Below are 19,516 nucleotides of genomic sequence, written 5' to 3'. Positions count from 1 at the left end.
GGCGGGAGCAGAGCAGAGCAGGACACGCCGGTGCAGCAGGCGGAAGGAAAAGTAGTGCTAGCATGAGTGCAAGTCGTCAAATTGGAGCAGAAAAAAAATGAGGAAAAATATTATTAAATAATTGTAAGTATTGGTATTTTACATATACCAGCTAGGAAGATCGATACTCAAAAATGAGCAGCCTGGATCGATATATCGATATTTTGGTATCGATCCGCCCATCCCTGGCACTAACTGCAAACCGCGCGCACATTCCGGCAGTGACGTCACGCACCCACGAGGCCAACATGGCGGCGACGCTGGGAGAAAGCTTCATCGAGGTCGGCGCATTTGAACAGGAAGCTGTCCAGCGGTTCCGAGAAGTCGAAATCAAGTTTGGTAAAGTCAAATCAACGCATGCCTGCACTGTGCCTCGTTGGAAGTTTCCAACACTTTGCAAAGTGCTAGACACAAACCTTACACTGACCGGATTTGCTAACAACAGCTAGCTTCCCTTAGCATTCTGCGCGCGCCTTCTATGAATGTCAATCTCTATTATGGAAGGCCATTCCCCATAGTACAAAAATACACTTAACTTAAGAATTTTTTACTACGAGTCTCAAAGCATGTTTCCACATTGTTGTTTTGACGTTTTATGGCGGAGCGCGTTTCCGCCGCTAATAATAAAAGACATCTATATTCCAAATGGGTTTCCATAGCAGTTGTCGAACACCTCTTCGCGTTAAAGTCACTTGACCATCCGGGGCGCCACTTTGTTTACTGTCCGTGGGTGGGAGAAGAAAGAAATTAATGCATACAAACATTTGACACGAGTACTTGGTATGGCGCCGTGAGTGGCTGCCTCCCAGCAGTGTTCTCTCTTTTCCTCTTTATTTCCTTATTTTCTCCTTTTTCTTTCTGTCTTTTTGTCCATTCGGCGATGCTGGTGCCTTCTACCGCACCTCGGTACCTCTTCGGATCGGATATTTTATTTTATTTATTTTTTCTTCCTGGGACCGGACCGGGATCATCGGTCGAGGCCGGCGTAACTCTACGACGGCTTCCTGCTTATCCGACCAGTGATGACCGGGTCCCTCGCATTGGCCTTGCAGCCGCAACACCTGTGGGGAGTCCGCTCCCTCGTGCTCGTCGGAACCGACGACTTTCGCCATGCTAGCCTCGTGGTGGCCATCTGCACGTCCCCCGACAGGGTGCCCGGGACGCTGCTCACACGTTTGCCTGCTTTGTGATGTTTTCACCGATTCACCACCACGGTCCATTGGGCGCCGTTGAACTGGACTGCCCTTACACCTGTCGATGGACCCCGTGGAGGCTATTTTGTGTGTTTGGGGTGTTCTCTTGTATTGAGGGGTGCTAGGTGGCCGCTGTTGCTTTTTTTTCCTTTGTCTTTTAGCTTTGATTTGCTTTGATGGCTTTTATCTTGTGCACTTTCTGACTTTCTTTGTGGTGCCGTTGTGTGGCAGCCTTGTGAGAGCCTATTGAGTTGCGCTCATGCCATCTGTGTGTTTTTTGTATACCCACTCTGTGGTATGGATACTGCTGGGGCCTGAATTTCCCCACCCCTGGGGATCAATAAATATTCAATCAAAGGCCAAGTTTGTGCTAAACCAACCTCTGGATTTGCTGTAATGTAACCTTTATTTGGCCAGATGAGTCAAGTGAGAATTTTTTTGCTCGTTTGTGTGGTGTGTGCAGCTTCAGCACCTCCCACAGGAGCTGTAAAATTTCCAGATTCCGCCGGAGCCTTCCACTATGCCGACGGCGGCGACAAAATGCACTCCATCACCAGCAACAGATTCATCTCATGGTCAGTGACACTCGCCTTCTTCTTCTTATGACTACCGGCAAGAGCATGAAGATTGTTCTTTTACATTGCTGGCGGCGTTTCCCCTTTGACCTTTCTGTTTGCCAGGAGCACGTCGGGCGACGCGGTGCAGTTGGTGGAGCACTCATTGAACGGCAACCTGTTAAACAACGCCGTGCGGCTGCGCTTTGGCAACTGCCAGGTGGTGCCAGGGGGCGTGGCCATGGTCGAGACCCTCAACAACGTGGTCCTCCTGGTTGCCACCAATCAGAGCGTTCATAGGATGCTGCTGCCGCACCCAAAGCCCGTGTATCGCAACGTAAGTAAAAAGAATGTCTCTCCCGCCCAGCTCCGACTTGTAAACGCGCGTCCGTGGTGTTAAGGACGCAGTGACGGAGCTCCACATACAGTCAGTGCTGACGGACGTGATCAAGCTAAACCTGGACGACTCCTGCTGCAGCGCCGCCATCCCCGCCCCGCTCACCCCCGCCGGCGGTGCCGCAGGGGTGAGCGCCGTGTGGCTCACGCAGCACGGAGACGCCAACTACGCCTTGGCCTCACCTGCAGGGGGCGTCGTGGTTGTCACACAGCCCGCGAAGGCGCGGCAAGGTGGGCCTTGTCTGTCTGTTGATTTCTGTGTCTCTTGTGTATGTCTTTATACCTGCGTGTGTGCGTGGCCTCAGGCGAGTGCTTTGTGTCGGAGCTGAAGACAAGTTGGGTGATGCGGCGTCTGTCAGGGTGGATCCCGAGCGCCATGCGCGGCGAGCAGAGCGACGACGTGGCAAGCTTGGCGGTGCGAGAGCTGGACGACGACTCGCTGGTCTTGGCCGTGTGCCAGGACCATAAACTGCGCATGTGGTCCTTTCGGGTGAGCCAGTTGATGGCGTGCGTTTGCGGCCGAGAGGAGCCGGTTGCCTAATAAGTCGTCCCCCACATTTATTTGTTCAGGATCAGACGTGTGTGCTGGAGACGGACATGTTGGGGTACATGCCGGTGGCGTGGAAGGGTGGCGGGCGGTGGTCAGGCGCGGGCCACCGCCTGCGCCTGACCTCTTGCTCCGCCTCGGGCCTGTGCCTGGCCGTGTACCTGGCGGTGCCCCACAGACGGCAGTTTGTGGTACTGCAGCTGCTGCCGGCCGACACCAACCGCTACAGCGTGGAGCGCATCTCCTTGCTCTTCTGCACTCAGGTGAGTTCCACCGACGAAGGGGAGCAGGCGGCTTCCAACGCTCAACCGACAACGCCTGCAATGTTTGGCTGCAGGAGACGCTGGTAGACTTTGTGCTGACCTCCGCCGACATTTGGGCCCTGTGGCTGGACGACAACGACAACGCCGTCGTCAAATGCATCAACTTTGAACAGTCAGTCAAAAGCAAAACTTCCTACTTTGTTTGTAGTGCCTCGCTGTCTGTAAAGAAAAAAACGAGCGCGTTGTCGTCTGTCAGTAACGTGTCGGGTCAGTGGAATCAGGTCTTTGTTCAGCCTCGCCCGGAGGAGGAAGTCCTCATCGGCATGGATCAGGACCCCCGAGTAAGTCATCCGTCGATCAGTCAGGCGGCGCCATATATTCCCAACGATACCTGAGCTCCCGTGTGATGATTGACAGGAGACCTACTTGGACGTCATCTTCTCGCCGCTTCGCTTCACGGCGGCGGCCATCGTCAAAGCCCTGCAGGTGAGCGGCTGTTGCTTGGCAACGGAACAAATGTTTGTTTGGGTGACACTTCGTCTTGACTCGAGCGGTTGCCTCCATCAGATCTTTCGGCGAGGCGCCGACATCCTCCCCGACGCCTCGTGGGAAGGACTGAGGAAGGAAGTCACGCTGGCCGTGGAGAACAAGGTGATTACCCGAGCGTGTGCCGATTGAAGTGAGGCTTCCTTACAGCCAGGCAGCCGCCTTCTGAATGTTTGTTTTGATCTGTTCAAGCTCCAGAGCAGCGTGACGGAGTTTGAGTTCTCCCAGGACGAATATCGCCACCTTCAGGTGGAATTTTGGTCCAAGTTTTACGCGTGCTGTCTTCAGTACCAGGAGGTTCTGGCCACGCCGCTCGCCATCAGTGTCAGTCCTCACAGTCACATGGCGTGCCTGATCAAGAAGGTATGGGATGGCGCAGCCGGCCGGCCGCCTTTTCTGGGCACGCTTTCCTCGTTAAGACTGGCTTTCCGCTTTAGGGTTTCCTTTCCTTCCTGTTGCCTTGTTTCGCCGTTGACCAGCTCTACCTGTCCTCCGACGACCAATTCCTGACTGAAGACGACATGCCTTTCGTCGACGGTAAACGCCGAGCTCCCGCCTGCAGGATGCGTGTCGGTGTCTCGACAAGTGTGTTTGTGTGTTCAGAGGCGGACAAGGCCGCGCTGATGTCGTGTTTGCATGTGCTGAGGGACGGCGTGTCCTTGGAGATGGCGCACGACATGGAGAGCGCGCTCCAACACGGAGAGTCGCCGGAGAGGAGCGCCAAGCTGGTTCTGGAAAAAATGCTGGCGCAGGACAAGTATGTCTCGCGTACGCTCGCAGACGCACTGCCGTGTGTTGATGTCACATGGTTGTATTGTGCGCTCAAAGCATGATCGAGGACATCCAGAACAAACTGCAAGATGTTTGCAACCTGACGGCGGCCGTGTTGGGTCTTCTCAAAGAGGTGGATCTAGAGACGGACTTGGACTTTGGAGATGGTCCACTTTTCCCGGGTACGGTCTTGTGCTCGAGGAACGTATTGGCTAAACATTTGAACTTTAGTTGACGCTCGTGTGTGTGTGTGTGTTTTAGGCGAAAGCATGAGCGTGCGTGTGAGCGCGTCTCAGTTATACTCGAGCACCACCGCCGTGTCGCTGATGTGTCAAGCGCTGAGTCATGTGAGCGCCACGCGGACGCTCCTCTGCAGGGACGTGCTGCTCCTCCTCAAACTCTGCCTATGGCTCGGCGAACACGTATGTACACATGCACACACGTGTCTCCCCTCAATTCAACCGCATACATTGCGACCGTCGCAAACTTGCTTGCGCACAGGCTGGTGAAAAATTAAGTGCGCGCGTATGCGGCAGGTGTTGCCAGGCGGAGCGTCTCAGCTACTCCGGATCCAATATGAATTGATCCCGCTGGCGTCTCAACTATTGTCCTCCTATTTCGTGCTCAAGCACTTCAGTCGAAGCGCCGGCGTGCAGGTCGCCGATGACGCCGTGTGAGTGTGTATGCGCGTGCAGTGAGTTGCCCGCTGCTTCCATTCGTGACCTTTGCCCCCCACCCCCCTTCCCGTCTTTCTCCAGAGACGCCAACCTGCAGCACCTCAGCGCCTTACACCTCAGCGACGCCCCTGCGCTCACCGGCAGCACTGCAGGTTGCCCACGTCGCAAGTGCTCTGTCTGTGTCTTTCCCAGGGAAAAATCTTTTTGTCCAACGTCTTTGATGGATGCCGATTTCCCTCGACGTGTGTCTTTTGTTGTGCCCGTGTGTTTGAGAAATTGTGCGGGGAATTGTGTCCTGTGTTTGAATGTGCGAGAGGCCGCGAGCAAGCGCGCTGGCGTTCAAGCAGACTGTGGCGGTGAAGTTGAGGTGTGGGTGCGTGTCCGCAGCGGCCAGTCACCAGTCGGCGGTGGAGATGTTCTACCAGAGTTGCGGCCACAAGCTGGCCATCCGACACCTCTTCTCCCGGATGGCAGACGGCATCGCCGTCACCTGGAACGACTCGATGGCCATCATCCTACAGGCGCTCGCTCAGCTGCTGTATCCTTGCCGCCGTTACCGTGACAATGGTGGGGGCGGGTGTTAAGGCGCGTTGGCGCGACAGATGCATTGTGTTGTTTTTGCCCTGACTGAAGCGCCGCGTCGTAGCTGGCCCAGCAATTCCACCTTCCACTTCCCAGAATGCCTGATGGCCAACTGTCAGTACACTCACCTGCAGGTCAGTACGCATTAGCTATAATGTTGCCTGTGAATCGGGGCTGGCCTTGAATGTTTTGAGGAGTGGCCGACGTAGCCATTCAAAGACGTGGCGTGAGCCCCCAGCTTTGCTTTATTGCGAAAGAGGGGGGAAGCCCTCAGCTTTCTATTGTGTGCGCAGGACTACGTGCGTCTGATTGGTTCCTGGTGTCAAGTGAACGTCGGCTCCTCCCGCTTCATGTTAGCTCAATGCTACCTTGCCAACGGCGAGGGTCACAAGGTGAGCGCGCACGCCCGCGCCGGCTCCTCAAAGGCTTCGGCGCATCACGTGACCGTGTGCCGGCTTCCCAACAGGCCTTGCGGTGCTTCCAGGAAGCCGCCTCTGAGGTGGAAAAGGAAGACTTTCTCATGAAATTGTCGGGTGTCGAAGACGAGCGGGCCGCCGCCTGCTCGCCCACCTTGCGCTACTATAACAAGGTTTGTGCTAATGCTAGCGGACACCGCCACGACAAAAATGTTCACGCTAAAACTAACGTTGCAAAAACTAATGCTGTGTGCGTTTCAGGTGCTGCGTCTGCTGGAGGATGTCGGGCTACCAGAACTTGTGATCCAGTTAGCCACCTTAGCGTTAGCCGAGGCCGTCTATGATGTCAGCAGTCAGGTCATCTCACGCAAACCCCCAGAACGGACGCCAGCCTGAGGTCCAACTAGGACTCAAAAAGCCAACCCGCTTTTGTGTACAGGCGGCCTTGTGGACCAGAATCTTCAAGCATCATTTGGACCTGGGACACAACAACGAAGCTTATGAGGCTTTGGTCCAGAACCCGGACTCCAGCATGTGAGTACGCACGCGTGTGTTGCACCCAGGCGGGCACGTGTGTTAGCGTGTGTGCGTGTTTGTGTGCAGGCAGCTGGACTGTCTCCGTCAGCTGGTGGTGGTTCTGTGCGAGCGAGCTCAGCTGCACGACCTGGTCCACTTCTCCTACGTCAATTTGCACGATGAGGTACGGACGATTGCTCCGCGGTCATGCGAGCATTACCCCCACCCTCTCCTCACTCAGCTGTCCGTTTGTCTCGTCAGGTGGTCGGAATCATCGAATCGCGGGCGAGAGGCGTCGACCTTCTCACACACAACTACTACGAACTCCTCTACGCCTTTCACATCAACAGACACAACTACAGGAAAGGTAAAGGTGCAAAGCGGTGTGAAATGTTCACACACGCCCGCTAAGTCACATTTTGTCCGTGTGTGCATGTAGCGGGCACGGTGATGCTGGAGCTGGCCATGCGTTTGGGTCGCGAGGTGTGTTCGGTGCGTGGGCTGAAGAAACAGGTGAACTGCTTCCTGGCCGCCATCAACTGTCTGCGCCTCATCCGGCCTGAGTACGCGTGGATGGTTCTGCCCGTCCCGGAGGTAGCACGCACATGCGTGGCACACTCGTTTGTGTGCGTGGCTGATTTATTTATTTTTTTCTTGCAGTCTGAGCGTCCGGGAGCGTCACCCAAACGAAACTCGGACGGTGATGTTGTGAGCCCCCCAGGTCAGATTTTCATCATTAACTCTGGTTTTGCTGCCGTCTTATACGATCTTTTGGCATTATGCAAAGAAGGGGAAATAATGTGGGAAGTTTTTACTAAAGAAGGGGAGAGGTTTTAAAAAAATAAATAAAAAACATCTTGATGAATTTGTTAGTGTTAAAGCAGAAAAAATGCGCATTTGGAATAATAGAAAAGATTGCAGTCAAGTGAAAGTGATGATGTCATCAAGTAGCCAATTTTTGTACCGTGATGTCATTTCCCATGTCAGTTAAGCGTCAAGTACATATTTTGGAGCTGCGCGACCTGGAGAAAGAATTCATGATTGCCACCTGTCGACTGGCACTAGCGCAACATCACCCGCAGGCGGCCACCGTCGCAGGTACGCGTCACCTTGATCGTCCTCCTCATCATGCTGGCGGCAATTATTAAAGCGCTGCGCTCGCGTGCGCCCCCTTGTGTTCAGGCGGCGCCGGTCCGCACGAACTGGTGCGCCTCCTGCTGGACGCCGGGCTCTTCATGTGCGCCCGGCAGCTGTGCAACGTCTTCAAGCTGCCGCTAGCGCCGCTCTTTGACGCGCTGACCTTCAGGTGTGACCGTTGTGCTGAGAATGAGAATACGACACGTCTACTCAGGAAATGCAAAAATTCGTGGCTTTTCAATGGTCAGGTGCATCAAGCTTCAGTTTGGTGGCGAGGAGGCTCAAAACGAGGCCTGGCTGTGGTTGGCCGCCAATCAGCTCTCGTCCGTGGTCAACACCAAAGAGTCCAGGTTTGGTGGTGACGCTTCAACTTTCCCCCGGCAAATTACTGCTGATGACATCACATGTCCGTGGTTCTTTTTCTTTTTTTTTTTAGTGCCGTAGACGAGGCATGGCGCCTCCTGTTCTGGTTCCTTTCAGAGTTCCCGTCATCCGACGGCCTTCACCACCGCCAAGTTCTGGTCAAACTGCTGTCACACGGCGTGCCGCCACCCGATTGGCTGGTCAAGTTCTACAAAGTGCGCCCGCCTCTCAAACTCTCACACAATCTTTGCACGTCGTCCGCACAATCAACAGCGATTCCACATTATTCTTGTCCATTTCCGTCACATGGGTTCCCTCTAGGAGGTGAATGCAGCAGCATTGCTGCGTGTCTTTTTGAACTTTGACCTGCTGGATGAAGCAGCCGAACTGGTGATTGAGTACATTGACGCTCTGCTGGGACGCGGACACCAATACTTTGGCATCAAGGTCTCACACACTCTGGCGCCATTTTCCACTGCCACGATTGCACGCACGGACACTGAGACAATTGTCTCACTCGCCAAATGTTGTTTTTGCTGCTCAGACGCCGCTGTCGGCGCGCAATCCGAGCGTGTGGCTGCCATACACGCCCATTGATCAGCTGATGGCGGCACTCAAGGACACGAGGAGCAAACAAGGCGTGAGTCTTCCGCTGCCTCACTGCGCGTTCGCTTGTAAGTGCCGATTGTTGACGTGTTGCTGCTGTTTCAGCTTTACGAGCGACTTGTGGACAAACTGGCCGACTACCACAAGATGGTGGCGAAAGCCACCAGGATAATGCTGGCCACTCGTTAATCTTTTTCATATAAATACGACGTTTTTTGATATCATGAAAAAATAAATTACATTGTGAAAGTGAAGTTGTTGTTTTTTCCCCACGTTTGTACACTGGCAGCAGTAATATTTGTTTTTCATTTGAAATTGTTCACACAGTGTCCAGAGCTTCGCTTCCCAAATTACAAACTTTAAAACAAATGTTTTAAAATTGAAATATAGGTTCGACACAGTGTTCATGTTTTGAAATCTGACTCCAGAGGAGTTTGGGCCTCACCAGTAATGAATGAACCTCTCTGCACCTTACTGAATATTTGAGGGACTTGGATACATCACTAAAGCGTATGACAAGAACTAGGGAGGAGTAATTCTGTTGTGTAGTTTTCATTTTATGACGGCCAGAGTTGGCGGGAACGGAGTCTTTTCACTTTCTTCCATTTCCTCAGGTGGCATGGCCTGTCAAATCATTCTGTACTTCCTGTACATTAGGTGGCGGTATGCACCCAAGTGACGTAATCCGCCGGTTAATTGAAAGAAGAAGTCGCCGGTCTCGCGAGATTCAACGCGACGTGATTAAACGAGACTTGACTTGTCTCGCAGCAGGACAAGAAACGCCAAGTGCCACAATGCCCTAGACGAGTTCAAGACGGCGATTAGCAGCTTGTCACTTTCCCTGTGCGTGTCGACATGAATTTAGAGTCGGCGGGTCAGGGGCCCATGCTCGACGTCGAGCTAGAAGACGGAGAAATCTGCGACGACGACAGTGAGGAGCGCTCCACCGCCCGGCGGGGGGATGGGAGCGGCAACAGGCCCGGCGGCGCCGCGGCGGTTCTTCCGCGAGGCCCGAGGCCGCCCTACATGAGCCACCCGCCGCCAGATCTTCGACACCCGCCGCCAGATCTTCGACACCCGCCGCCAGATCTTCGACACCCGCCGCCAGATCTTCGCCACATGGTACCCTACGACGTCCACGGACCCTCGAACCACCGGCAGCAATGCGGGCCGAGTGGGCCCGACCGACCTCACGCTGCTCCCCCGCTTCCGCACTCGCTACCTCCGGGGCCGCCGCTGGGGCTCAATCCTCTTTGCGGCGGGTCCGTACCGCGGCCCAGCTTCTGGGAACGGAGCCACGGCGCACTGTGGAGGTTCCGACACCGAAGCGTCCCCAACGGCGGACGAGGGCCTTGGAATCGAGAAGGCTGGGCCGGCCACAGGCCCCCCATGGCTCGCTATGGGCCAGCAGAGAACATGAACAACCGCAAGGAGTCTCCGGGCAGGAAACGTATCCTTCATGGCAAATAAGCTTCGTTCGCTCAGTTACTTTGCTGACACCAGCAAACACACCGAGGACAAACCATATCTGCTGTTGCTCACACATTTTTAGACGTGTTGCCAATAAGACTCCTCGAAAGTCACGCTAGACTCGCTCATGTTCACTTTCGGCTATTGTTCGCTCTTTCTACATGGAGCAATCCATAAGAGCAACCTGTCTATTCAATAGTTTTTGTCAGTATGGCATGTTGAGTATTTTGGATTTGTTTTAACGGTCATCATCGAGTTTGAGCTTGTTTGGATTCAAACTTTTCACTTGAAGATGTCCTCCTTGACCCCTGACCACAGAAAAGCTTTTTGGAAGAAACCTGGCGAGAAGAGCGCCCCCTAGTCATGCCAAGTGCGATGGCGCCGAGTCCTTCGAGGACCTGCTTTCCAAGTACAAGCAGATCCAACTAGAGCTGGAGTGCATCCGCAAGGAGGAGAGCATGGCGCTGGAAGCCGAGGTGGTCCAGGGGACGGAGGCCAAGGGTCAAATGGCAGAGGCCGTAGCGGGCCAGCGGACGGAGGGCTGTCCCGTGGATGCCCTCGTGCTTCCCCAAGTGTCTGTGCAGGTTCCAGTGGAGAGTAAGAAAAGTTTCCAAGCGTTCAACATCAAACCTCTGCGCCTGAAACTCTTCACGCCTGCCAGTCTGGATACGAGCGTCGAGGAAGCGCAGCCGCAGCAAGAAGAGAAAGACGGTGAGGAAGTGCCCCAAGCCGTTTTGACGGCCCCACTTGAAGCCTTGTTGTTCTCGTTGGCGCAGCGGCGCGATCGGACGGCGAGGCCAAGGAGGCGGTGGAAGCGGACGAGGCGCCTACGTGTCAGCATGAGGAGGCCAAGGATGGCGAGAAAACCCCCGGCAGGGCGTCGTCGGCCTCCAGCGAGGACGTCTTCATCTGTCTCGATGAGGTAAGCTAGCAATAGGAAGTACCGGTTGAAAAAAAAAAAACACTGAAGTGGATTTTCATTTGCACAGTTTGAAGAAAAAGTAATGCTATGTGGCTACTTTGGTCAACGTCAAATGGTGGGAAAAATTAAGAAGAGGTACCCAACAAGTGTTGTGATGTTTGTACCTGCAGCTGGGCGGTCAGGTGGAGGAGGAGGACCTGTCAGAGCTGCAGCTGCGTCTGCTGGCCCTGCAGTCAGCCAGCAGGAAGTGGCAGCAGAAGGAGCGGCAGGTGATGAAGAGGAGCCGAGAAACCACTAAGCCGGACGGCAAAACCGGGCCCAGGTCCAAGCCTCAGGACCGGGAGCGAGACAAGGTCAAGCCGGGGAGCCGAGAGCAGCCCAAAGCCACTGCCAAGCCCACCGCCAGAACCCCCGTTGACCGAAGCAGGCCCAAAAAGAGCAGCGGATCAGGTGAGAAGATCGAGCGAGCCCGGACCATCACTTTTGGCAACGCTAGAGCCGACCCGTTTGTCCTCTGCAGCCTCGGCCGGCAGACAGGCGTTGAGAAAGCGACAGCTGCGTTCGCGAGAGCTTCAGCGGCAGCGGGAGGAAGACGAGCGCCACAAACGGGAGGAGGAAATCCGCCGCATCCGTGACCTGTCCAACCAGGACGAGCAGTACAAGCGCTTCATGAAGCTGGTGGGCGGCAAGACGCACAGCTGCGCCAAGGTACGGCCGCTCGCCCGACTCCGCCTCGGCCTCTTTCTAGCGCGCCTGCCTCCGCCCTGCAGGCCAGAGACGGCGAAGGGAGGAAGTCCGCCGGCAGGACGGGCCAAGACAGCACGGGAAACCTCTACCAGTACGATAACTACGACGAGGTTGCCATGGAGACGGACAGCGAGCCCGGTTCCCCGGGTAGGTCATTGTGGCAATCCAAAAGCATCGCAAGACGTCTTGTTTGCCTCCCGAAGTGCTTGGATTAATTTTGCCTCTTTGTGTGTGTTGGTCAGCGCGTCTTACTTTGGCCGCCCAAGGCTCCGCCTCTTTGACCGCGACACAGCTTTACGGGACGGTACGTACGCTCGGTCCTCTCGGACGTTGGGTGACCCACCTTTGACCTTCCTTTGTCTGGTCGCAGCCTTTCTGCGCTGCTCCCACGCCGCCGCAATTCCCTCTTCCGCCCGGCGACCAGGCGCTCCCGCCCAAGCTGGCGTTGGCTGATGAGGAAGAAGAGGAGATGCTGCTCAGGGAGACGTGTCTCATGTCCATGGCCAACAAGCGGGTGGTGACCGCAGAGGTCTGGTTGCTTTCCTTCTTTCTTTCCACCGCTCACGACATCAATGACACGGCGGCGCTCACCTGTCAGCAGGACCCGTTGTGGAGCACCCCCCCCTCCCCGAGCGCGGCGCCCCCCATGGAGCAACCCAGCAGAGGAAACCTGAGCGCCGTCAGCCTCAACACCATGACGGCGCCCCGTGGAAACAAGTTTGCCCGAGGAGGAGCTTCCAAAGCCACCCTGGTGGTAAGAGGACGACGAGGATGATGGTGACGAAAACGATGATGGTCACGTCGTGTCGTGCGTGTGCGCAGCTGCCACGCCACAAGTCCGTGGTTGTGTCGCTGAACGGGTCGGACGACAGCGACTCGGACCTGGACTCGGCGCAGCCGCAAGGCATGTTCGGCGGCCTGGAGTTTATGATCAAAGAAGCCCGAAGGACAGCCGAGGTCAACGCCACCAAGTCCAAGGGAGCGGCGGCCACCTCGGAGAAGGAGAACAATCCGCTGCGGACGCCCGAAGCCTTGCCGGAGGCCAAGAAGGCCGAGTACCGCTTGCTCAGGGAGGAGCTGGCCAGGTATCTTCTTGGCAAAGCTACGATGGTCACCAGCAGATGTTTGGAATCCAAATACATCTCATTTTTATACAGACCCATAAGCGATTGGGCATCACTCTTTTCGCATCTTTTTTTGTTTTGCCGACAGCAGGGAGAAGCAGAAGGCGTCCGCTCACGACGCCCGGCAGGTGAACGTCATTGATCTCGGTGCGGCGGCTCTACTAAGCGAAGTCGAGCAGAAGCTGCTGAAGCAAAGGTGAGGGGGGAGATGACCCTAACAGCGCCGCGGCACGACAAATGCGCCGGGCTAACCCAAGGACCCGACTCCCTCGGTCGGCCCAGGGAGTTGCTGGTGCGAGACGAGGCGCTGCTCAAGAACCTCCTGCAGCAGCAGCTCAAGAAGTCCGAGTCCCTCAAGGCGGCCGAGTCCAAGGTGGCCAGGCTCCGGGAGCAGATGCAGGCCTCTGAGAAGGTCGTGATGGCCAACAAAATTCTGCTCAAGAAGATCCAGGAGCAGGTGAGCTCATGATCTAGTGCCGGCCGGCGATGCCACACCCACCTCTCACCTCTGACGTGCATGTTCAGGTGCAGCGTGTGGAGCACCGCGTGTCCATCAAAAAATCGCTGGCCGCCCGCTTGGAGCAGGAGCTGCTCTGGACTCAGCGAGCTGCCGGAGGAGAACGCAAAGGCGGAGCCTTCCCCAAGCCGCTGGTGAGTACTGCCCGGGCCCAGTCCTGTCTAATATTATTGTAAAGCAAAGGGCTAGCAAGTGTTTGGGTTTTTTTTTGTGTGTGTCTTGCTGCATCAGGCCAGGAAGCTTCAGCGGGTGGACGCCGCCAATCACTTTGCGGCGCTGATGGCTCAGAAGCAGCGTCTACAGCGACTGGAGTCCGAATACGCGCTGAGGATCCAGAAGCTGAAAGAGGCCCAGGCCTTGCGCAACAAAGCAGCGCTGTCCGAAGTGCCAAGCGAGCGGCGGCCCAAACCCGCCGCGCTTCCCGACTCCAAGGCTTGTCTCACGGGCTCCCCTGGCCCGCCTCAGCCCTCCCTGCACGACCTCACCCAGGACATACTGGTCCTAGACAGCGACGACGGTCCGGATCCCGAGGCGGAGGAGCCCGAGGCGCGGGACCCGGAGGACGCGGCGCCGCCTGGCGCAGCCTCCCCTCGCCCTCGCCGCCGCTCTTTCCAATGCTCCAACTCCACCAAACCCAACCTGGAGCAGACGACTTCCACTCCAGTCGCCAAAGGCCTCGCCTTTGCCAAGCCTGCCAAGAATGTGCCGGAGGTGCCCACCGAGGCGTGCCCCGCCCCCGGTCTGGACTTGGAAGCACTCCGGAGCCGCCAGTGTGGACAGCCCGGGTTGGCAGAGCTGCTCGTGGATGAGCTGGTCGCCCTCGGGGAGCTGCACCATGTGGCGGAGCAAGACGCCTCCAAAAGTGCCAAGGTATGCTTGCCCCCCGCCACTTGCCATCCATCTTCGCTTTTATAGATTTTGGTTTGTGCTCAGGTGCCGCCGGTGTGCAAAGAGACGAGTAAAGGTGCGCCGTGGCCCACCCAGCCGCTTCCTTTTGGCCCATACCGAAGTCCTCTGCTGGTCTTCAAGTCTTACAGGTGAGCTTGGAAGTGCTCAATGGACACCGGGGACTTTTTGCAGGAAGCTCTCAGCCTGAAGGTGCGGCCCGGTCGTCTGTCGTGTATTCAGGTTCAGTCCGTACTACAGAACCAAGGAGAAGTTGTCCCTGAGCTCGGCCACCTACAGCAATGCCATCCAGCCCAAACGCCGCTTCTGCCGTTTCGACCTGACGGGAACTTGCAACGATGACGACTGCTCGTGGTGAGGGGCGAGAACGGCTCGGCCGCCACGACGACGGCTCGGCCGCCACGACGACGGCTCGGCCGCCACGACGACGGCTCGGCCGCCGCGACACGGCCATGACAGCTTCCTCCTGTCCTCCCGCAGGCAACACGTGAGGAGCTGCTTGCTGACGGGAAGCCTGCTCTTCCAGGATGTGCTCTCCTACAACTTGTCTCTGATTGGCTGCTCGAACAACAGCTCCGACAGCCAAGTCGGCGCCGCCACAGGTGGGCGGCAGCCCAAACGTGACTCTCAGAGCTCCGCAAGACGAGAAAACATGAGACGAGTTGTGACGTGTTGTAGGAAAGTACCTGAGTAAGCTGTTTGGCCCGCACAAAGACGGCATGGCGGTGGACCAGAAGGCCGTCTTCCTGGTCAGCAAAGTCAACGAGAGCTGTCGTCACGGTGAGCGCCGCTCACAGTTGCTGCTCGGGAGGCAGAGCCTCACGCTTACTTTGTGCGCAGTCCCGCCCTTCACCACCTGGAAGGGCAAAAGGAAATGGAGGCCGGCGGCGGCGCAGAGTCAGCGCCGGGAGGAACGTGGCAACGAGGAAGATGCCGCCGGAGGAGAGCAGACATCCTTAAACTCGGGTCGGTCCTCGTGCATGCGTGTCTCTCCGTGCGTCTGTCCTCACACGGACACTGTGCATTCGCAGACGTTGCCGTGTGCTGGTTGGACGCGCGCGTGACGTCTGAGGACAAGCGTTACTTTGTCAGCGACACGGACGACATCTGCAAGCTGGAGAGCAGCGTGTTGGAGAACCCCGGAGACACGCAGCTGTGGATCAAGCTGGCTTTCCGATACTTCCACCAAGGCGACACGTACGACGCCGGTCACATGCTCGCCTGCATGCCCGCCAGCCCTCCACCCACTCGTTGAACGGCGTCTTTCCGCAGGCCGCCCACCGAGTGCTTGGAGGCGGCCCTGAACACACTTTCTCGCGCACTGGAGAATAACTGTGATGACCCCGAAGTGTGGACGCACTACCTCACGCTTTTCTCTCGCCGCGGACGGCACGACGAAGTGGAGGAAATGTGCCAGATGGCCGTGGAGCACGCTCCGCACCGTCGTGTCTGGTGGAACGTGAGTGACAACTTATAATCCCCCCCCTCCTTACGCTTGTGACCCGCGTGCGATTTGTCCAGTACCTGAGCTTGGCGAGCACGTTTGAGGCGAAAGACGCTGTGTGCGAGCGTCTGCTCAACTTCTTGCTGGGAGAGGCGTGTGGGGGCGTGTCCGAGGAGCGCTCCTTCCAGCTGCTGGAGGCGCTGCTCTACCGCGTCCATTTGAACGTCTTCACGGGCCGCTCGGAAGCCGCCCTCGCCATCTTCCAGGTACTTTGGTTTCTTGTTTGATGTTGCCACGATTGTGACGCCAAGCGTACGGGCTACTTTCAGAACACCTTTGCGCTCACTCACTCGCCGGTGGGCGTGGCCGGGAGCCTGGTGGCGCCACACCGTGCACTGGCCTGGTTGGCTTACATCCACCTCAAGGAGTTTGGCCGGCTTCCAGCCACTCTGTATGACCCGTCCGAATCGGGCCCGACCCGGCTGGTCAGCGCCGAAGGCTTCCTGCTACCGTGGCGCTCGACCGCCGACATCACCACGCCGCATGAGCAGCTCGTCGGCCTTTTTACAGGTAGAAACCGCAAAACTCGTGACTCGAGTGGCACGCTAACGCGTGTTGCTTTGCACATTGCCAGACGGCATCCGTCAGTGTAGCGACGAATCTCTGTCGCCGAGCGAGAGAACGTCAGCGTGCCTGCCGCTGCACACCAACTTGCTGCTCCTGCACAGGCTGTTGGGCAGGTGAGCCACTCAGAGGTCACGTTGAAGCTCGCGCCACACGTGAGCAATCTCACGGGGTGCTTGTGTGTAGGTCGGAGGAGGGCATGTCACTGTGCGAGGCGCTCTTGGAGGCGTGTCCCGAGTCATGCGCCCTGCACGACGCCCTGTGCGAGCTCCACGTGCACTCTGGGAATGCCGCTGGCGCCGCCGATTCGTGGCGCCGCGCGCTGGCCCGGTGCCCTGGCAACGCTGAGGTTTTCTACCACTGCTGCTGCTTCCTCATGGGTCAGGTGGGCGCAACCAACTCGTGCAAGGAGGGCTAGGCTGGGCCGGGCCGGGGGTTTGGTTGGTTGGTTGGTTTTTGGTTAAACAGGAAGTGACCTATCATTTGACAGGGCGAGCAGAGCACTGTGGCACCACTCTTCCGAGAATTCGTCCTGTCTCTGTGCGAGGAGCCATGTGCTCAAGTGACGCCCATCGACCTCCTGCGGTGCGTTGGCTTGCTCCCTCGCTCACGCGTATGTCGACGCGTTCGTGGATCCTAACGGCCAGCCTTTGCCCGCAGGAGCATCCTGGGCCTTCCCACAGATGACGTGCGGGTGTCGGCCATCGTCAGGAAGGATTTGCAAGACGGGCTCCTCCGACAGCGCTCTTTCCTGCACCTGCTTCACTGGTACTGTCCACACGGCAGTCACGCGTTTAGTTTAGCGCAGTTATTAGCGTGCGGGAGCAATTCCGCTTTGAGGGAGCAGGAGGAGGAACGACAACTCCTGTCAAGAACCGGAGTTGCTCTTGCCCCCTTCTGCGGTTCCGCTCAATGCCTTTTGTGTGTGGGTGCTTGCAGTCGCTGGCATTGGCTGCACGGCTCTGCGGGGGACGCGCTGGACGCCTTCGAGAGGGCGCTGGGCTCGGCCGCCGCAGCGCCGCGCCACCAGCTGCACCGCCTGTGGACAGAGTGAGTGCCGTCCGACGAAAGACGGCGAGCGCATGGCAAGCCACAGCGGGCACAAAAATGGATAAGCGCCGCTCGCTTGTGTCCGCAGCTACCTTCAGTTCTGCAGCGTGCACGCTGCCCAGCGTTTGCCCGACTTGATCCTCCGCTGCCTGGGCACTGTGCCCGCCCGCCTGGGGGTGCCCTTTGACCCCACACACTTCTGGACTTCCTACCGCTTCCACAACGAGGCAAGAAAGTCTCCGATGCGACCGACGCCCGACGGCAGCCTCCGTCACCGGCGTGTGTCGCCGTTTGTCCTCAGGTGGTGGCGCTCTACCTCGGCTGCGTGGACGAGTCCCAGCACGCGGCACTCCTGGAAAGACTCCATTACATGATGCCCACCAACATTGGCCTTTCGCTCAGGTACGGCCGCCTCGCCACCTCGCCTTGTGCTGGCGCGCACACACGCTGTGCCTCTCTGTGTTGCGCGTAGGTTGATACGGCACGAGTGTTTGGAGGGAAATATGGAGCACGTCCGCTTCCAGGCCAAAATGCTTACCAACAGTGCCCCCAAGTGTTTGCCTGCTTGGAACATGTAAGGACAGCTTCGACGTGTGTGCGCGCCCGCCCGCCTGACTGATTCCGTGTGTTTCTGCTCAGAGCCATTGCTGCGGAGGCGGAACTAAGTCACCCGGCAGAGGTGAGGCGCACGCGAGTCTGTGATGCTAACATTGCTAATGCTATCCCGACGTTCTCTCGTCCGGAACGTTTGTCTCGGTGGCGATGGAAAAGAATTGTGTCTCCGCCTTGCCTCGACGTGTGACGGTGGTGCTAACCATGAGCCACCTTGGCGGCGTTTGTCTCGCCTCATCTCCACTTTGTGGCCTTCCTCGCCTGTGCTTTGCTGTTTGCAGGCTCGTCGTGTGGTCCAGCAAGCGCTCCAGAATCTTCCACTCTGCGCTCACCTCTGGAAACATGTAAATCTCGCTCGCTAGGCTGCCCCCTAACCGTATCGGGTGACTCGGGTTCACCTGTGAACTTCACACTCCTGTGTCTTCCCTCTGTCCTGTTTCCCTTACTACTAACCCATCCATCCCTCCCTCCTTCTCATGTCTTTGCACTTCCTACTTTCCCTCCTTCCCGCGGCCTTCACGCCGCAGCTGCTGCAGTGGGAGGCATGCGTCGGCGGCGCAGGTGCGGCGGAGCGCGCGGCCCGCGTGCTGTCTCGCGGTGAAGAGGCGGGCGTAACTTTTGCCGAGCCGGTCGCCACCGCTCAGACGGACGCCGTCTGATTGCGGGCGGACGTCGATTGACGTCCGAGGGCGGCGACACTTTGGGTCAGAAATTGAGAGCAAAAAGCTGCACCTCCTCCTGGTATACGTAAGTATGTCTGCTGAGTGACGTTTGCTTTGTCTCACTTCCTCTCTTTTCCCTGTGAGGGGGGGGTGGTTTCATGGGAGTGTGGCCCGAAGGACGTTCACCGCCATCTTTTTGTGTTGTTCAAAACGAAGCAGACTTTTATTTTGTTAACTGCTGGGGAACAAAGACTCTGGAACGTGTTTGGCCTTGGCCATCTCAGCAGGAAGTGACAAACGCTGGACGAGAAACAGCTCATTTGAAAGTTTGTCTTTTTTTTTTACTTTTTCTTTTTTTGTAATTAAAAGTATTGATCATCAGTCATCTTTTTTATATTAAATTATTTTATTATCATAAACAAAACTGGTCTGTGTGGTCTTTTGGAAGCGGCACCTCCGAGTTACACTTGCCTGACTTTGTGTCTTTCGCAATACAATTACCGTTTTTCCCATGTACAATGTGCAAAATTTAACTAATTTATTGTCCTAAAATCTGGGGTGCGCATTATACATGGGTACAATTTTTTTTTTTTGAAGAAGAAGAAAATCATGGTACAACAATTTTTGAAGAAAATCTTGTCACAGATGGAGTGTGGAAAGGCGCGAGGTGACCAAGTGCAGCTTGGACCAGGGTTTATTGGAGGAACTCAAAACACAGACTTGGTAAACTCATTGTGCTAAATAACTGGATTATCACTCAAATATTGGTGATCCCGTTAAGAGTCTCACATATTTCTTCCCTATCGAGTTTACTACTGCATGCGCAGTGATA

At 56.6% G+C, this 19,516-nt stretch overlaps 2 protein-coding genes across 5 annotated transcripts; both read left to right on the top strand.

Moving 5' to 3' along the window:
- The first annotated feature begins 231 nt into the window (after nucleotides 1-231).
- On the top strand, nucleotides 232-8,860 carry LOC133156491 (nuclear pore complex protein Nup160-like). Its single transcript, XM_061282250.1, has 34 exons — nucleotides 232-378; nucleotides 1,696-1,807; nucleotides 1,913-2,123; nucleotides 2,188-2,413; nucleotides 2,488-2,672; nucleotides 2,753-2,992; nucleotides 3,067-3,164; nucleotides 3,249-3,333; nucleotides 3,410-3,478; nucleotides 3,560-3,643; nucleotides 3,731-3,901; nucleotides 3,976-4,075; nucleotides 4,142-4,295; nucleotides 4,367-4,491; nucleotides 4,571-4,731; nucleotides 4,846-4,982; nucleotides 5,068-5,138; nucleotides 5,374-5,524; nucleotides 5,633-5,702; nucleotides 5,862-5,960; nucleotides 6,035-6,157; nucleotides 6,246-6,341; nucleotides 6,424-6,518; nucleotides 6,588-6,684; nucleotides 6,762-6,867; nucleotides 6,940-7,094; nucleotides 7,161-7,221; nucleotides 7,488-7,598; nucleotides 7,683-7,806; nucleotides 7,886-7,987; nucleotides 8,074-8,215; nucleotides 8,322-8,447; nucleotides 8,545-8,640; nucleotides 8,712-8,860. Exons 1-34 carry the CDS (start codon nucleotides 288-290, stop codon nucleotides 8,793-8,795), a joined length of 4,158 nt encoding a protein of 1,385 aa, XP_061138234.1. The 5' UTR covers nucleotides 232-287; the 3' UTR covers nucleotides 8,796-8,860.
- Nucleotides 8,861-9,332: 472 nt separating this feature from the next.
- Nucleotides 9,333-19,065, top strand: LOC133156487 (zinc finger C3H1 domain-containing protein-like). Of its 4 annotated transcripts, none has more exons than XM_061282238.1 (34): nucleotides 9,333-10,056; nucleotides 10,395-10,787; nucleotides 10,853-10,998; nucleotides 11,169-11,448; nucleotides 11,519-11,706; nucleotides 11,769-11,892; nucleotides 11,988-12,049; nucleotides 12,116-12,274; nucleotides 12,347-12,499; nucleotides 12,568-12,830; nucleotides 12,958-13,065; nucleotides 13,152-13,326; nucleotides 13,395-13,520; nucleotides 13,618-14,256; nucleotides 14,302-14,423; nucleotides 14,515-14,646; nucleotides 14,773-14,894; nucleotides 14,971-15,072; nucleotides 15,133-15,258; nucleotides 15,324-15,489; nucleotides 15,565-15,751; nucleotides 15,814-16,002; nucleotides 16,066-16,306; nucleotides 16,371-16,476; nucleotides 16,547-16,745; nucleotides 16,851-16,945; nucleotides 17,021-17,128; nucleotides 17,300-17,410; nucleotides 17,499-17,637; nucleotides 17,712-17,812; nucleotides 17,883-17,984; nucleotides 18,050-18,089; nucleotides 18,304-18,366; nucleotides 18,550-19,065. In XM_061282238.1, the coding sequence occupies exons 1-34, from the start codon at nucleotides 9,462-9,464 to the stop codon at nucleotides 18,679-18,681; spliced, it is 5,994 nt and encodes a 1,997-aa protein (XP_061138222.1). In that variant the 5' UTR covers nucleotides 9,333-9,461; the 3' UTR covers nucleotides 18,682-19,065. The 4 variants fall into 4 exon arrangements, with proteins under 4 accessions (XP_061138222.1, XP_061138223.1, XP_061138224.1 ...); XM_061282239.1 differs by having other exon boundaries at nucleotides 12,344-12,499; nucleotides 12,961-13,065; XM_061282240.1 differs by having other exon boundaries at nucleotides 12,344-12,499; nucleotides 14,320-14,423.
- Nucleotides 19,066-19,516: the final 451 nt, after the last annotated feature.

Source organism: Syngnathus typhle, linkage group LG7 (genome assembly GCF_033458585.1).
Source record: "Syngnathus typhle isolate RoL2023-S1 ecotype Sweden linkage group LG7, RoL_Styp_1.0, whole genome shotgun sequence".
In the NCBI taxonomy this organism is placed as follows: Eukaryota; Metazoa; Chordata; class Actinopteri; order Syngnathiformes; family Syngnathidae; genus Syngnathus; species Syngnathus typhle.
The sequence above is the reverse complement of the archived record's forward strand: the minus strand, read 5'-3'. Positions and strand labels throughout refer to the sequence as shown.